This window comes from Austrofundulus limnaeus, unplaced genomic scaffold (assembly GCF_001266775.1).
Source record: "Austrofundulus limnaeus strain Quisiro unplaced genomic scaffold, Austrofundulus_limnaeus-1.0 Scaffold77, whole genome shotgun sequence".
NCBI lineage: Eukaryota > Metazoa > Chordata > Actinopteri > Cyprinodontiformes > Rivulidae > Austrofundulus > Austrofundulus limnaeus.
Window position 1 is genome coordinate 1,083,595 of NW_013952479.1, and position 1,353 is coordinate 1,084,947.

The 1,353-nt window shown below is 41.6% G+C and overlaps 1 protein-coding gene across 2 annotated transcripts in view; it reads right to left on the reverse strand.

Annotated features, from left to right (window-relative positions):
* ksr2 (kinase suppressor of ras 2) overlaps nt 1-1,353 on the reverse strand; it is a 127,760-nt gene that overhangs the window by 111,464 nt on the left and 14,943 nt on the right. For both annotated transcript variants that reach the window (XM_014011142.1, XM_014011141.1), the window contains exons 2-3: nt 397-537; nt 74-224 (exon numbers count right to left, since the gene is read on the reverse strand). In XM_014011142.1, the coding sequence (XP_013866596.1) occupies nt 74-224; nt 397-537 (292 nt within the window). The remainder of the gene's footprint in view (nt 1-73; nt 225-396; nt 538-1,353) is intronic.

Below are 1,353 nucleotides of genomic sequence, written 5' to 3' on the forward strand. Positions count from 1 at the left end.
GTGTGTGTGTGTGTGTGTGTGTGTGTGTGTGTGTGTGTGTGTGAGAGAGAGACAGCTTTAGGTCAACCCTCACCTAGCTGGTGGGCCTTTCTGAGGCAGGAAAGGGAAGTGTTGAGTCGGGCACATTCGTCCTCACTGGCACCAAACTTCTGCAGCAGCTCACACACCTGAACCTCGCTCATCTCCAGCAGGCCCTCCAGGGTCACCTGGACCGCACTCATCTCCTGCACACGGAGGAGACACACGGTGACAATCCCACCGCACACTTAAGGGCCGAGCATTTGTAAAGAAACACAACAACCCAGAACCTTTCATGCTGAAGTTTTAGAGCTAAGAGACAAGAGTTTTAGCTGTTTTAGCTGTTACGTATAAATATACTTCATGGTAATACTTCACCTCTGTGACCTCCTTCCTCAGGTTGACGATGCGGAACCAGTGGTCGAGGCGAGGGAAGTCTTCCAGCTCGGCACTACGCTCCTCTAAGGCCACTTTACACTTACAGGACAGCTGGCGGCTGAAGTACTTCACCAACTTCCCCTGAGAGAGAAAAACACAGAGAGAGACCATCAGGAGGAAACACGTCTTAGAGGCTCTCCATTCTTTTAACTTCCAGTTTGTTCAAAGTACAGCTAATGTGCAGAAAATTCTTAAATTCTAATCTTTTTTTAATTGCTTCTAATGAAACTCTACAAGAAAAGAACGACCAGAAGCGATGACAAAAACTCTGATTTAAAAAAAATCAAATCATAAGTTCCTCATTGCTTTCTGTATTAATGCAAAACAAAAATGAGAGTTATTTTTTTTAAACAAGTGTTTTTTTGTCTGAAATGACACAAACCCACAACAAACAAGAGATGGTTCCAGATTCAAAATTCAACCATTAAATAAGAAAACAGGAAGTCCTAAAATGAAAAACTGAAGCACAACAGACAGATTGTGACTTTAGTCGTATATTGGCAGCAACAGTCAAGTTTCTGTTTACAACCATGTTTACACTGTGTTTACAACGTGTTTACACCAACATAAGGGAATGCTTTAGAACAGTGTTTCCCAAAGTTGGGGTCGGGACCCAAAGTGGGGTCCCGAAACATCAAGGTGGGGTCCTGAAAAATTTTTCTGAAATAATAACATTTTTATCTTAGTTGTTACAAATGAATGAGTTTAGTATATTTAAAATGGATAAATGTAGTATGAAAAGTATTGTTATGTTTTGACCTGATACAAATGTTTATCATCCAAAAATAGTTGGGGGCACAGGTCTCTGCTACTGTTATTTTGTGGGTCAAAAGCTGAAAAGTTTGAGAACCATTGAACTTCGGTTCCCAAAGTTGGGCTTGGGACCCAATTATGGGT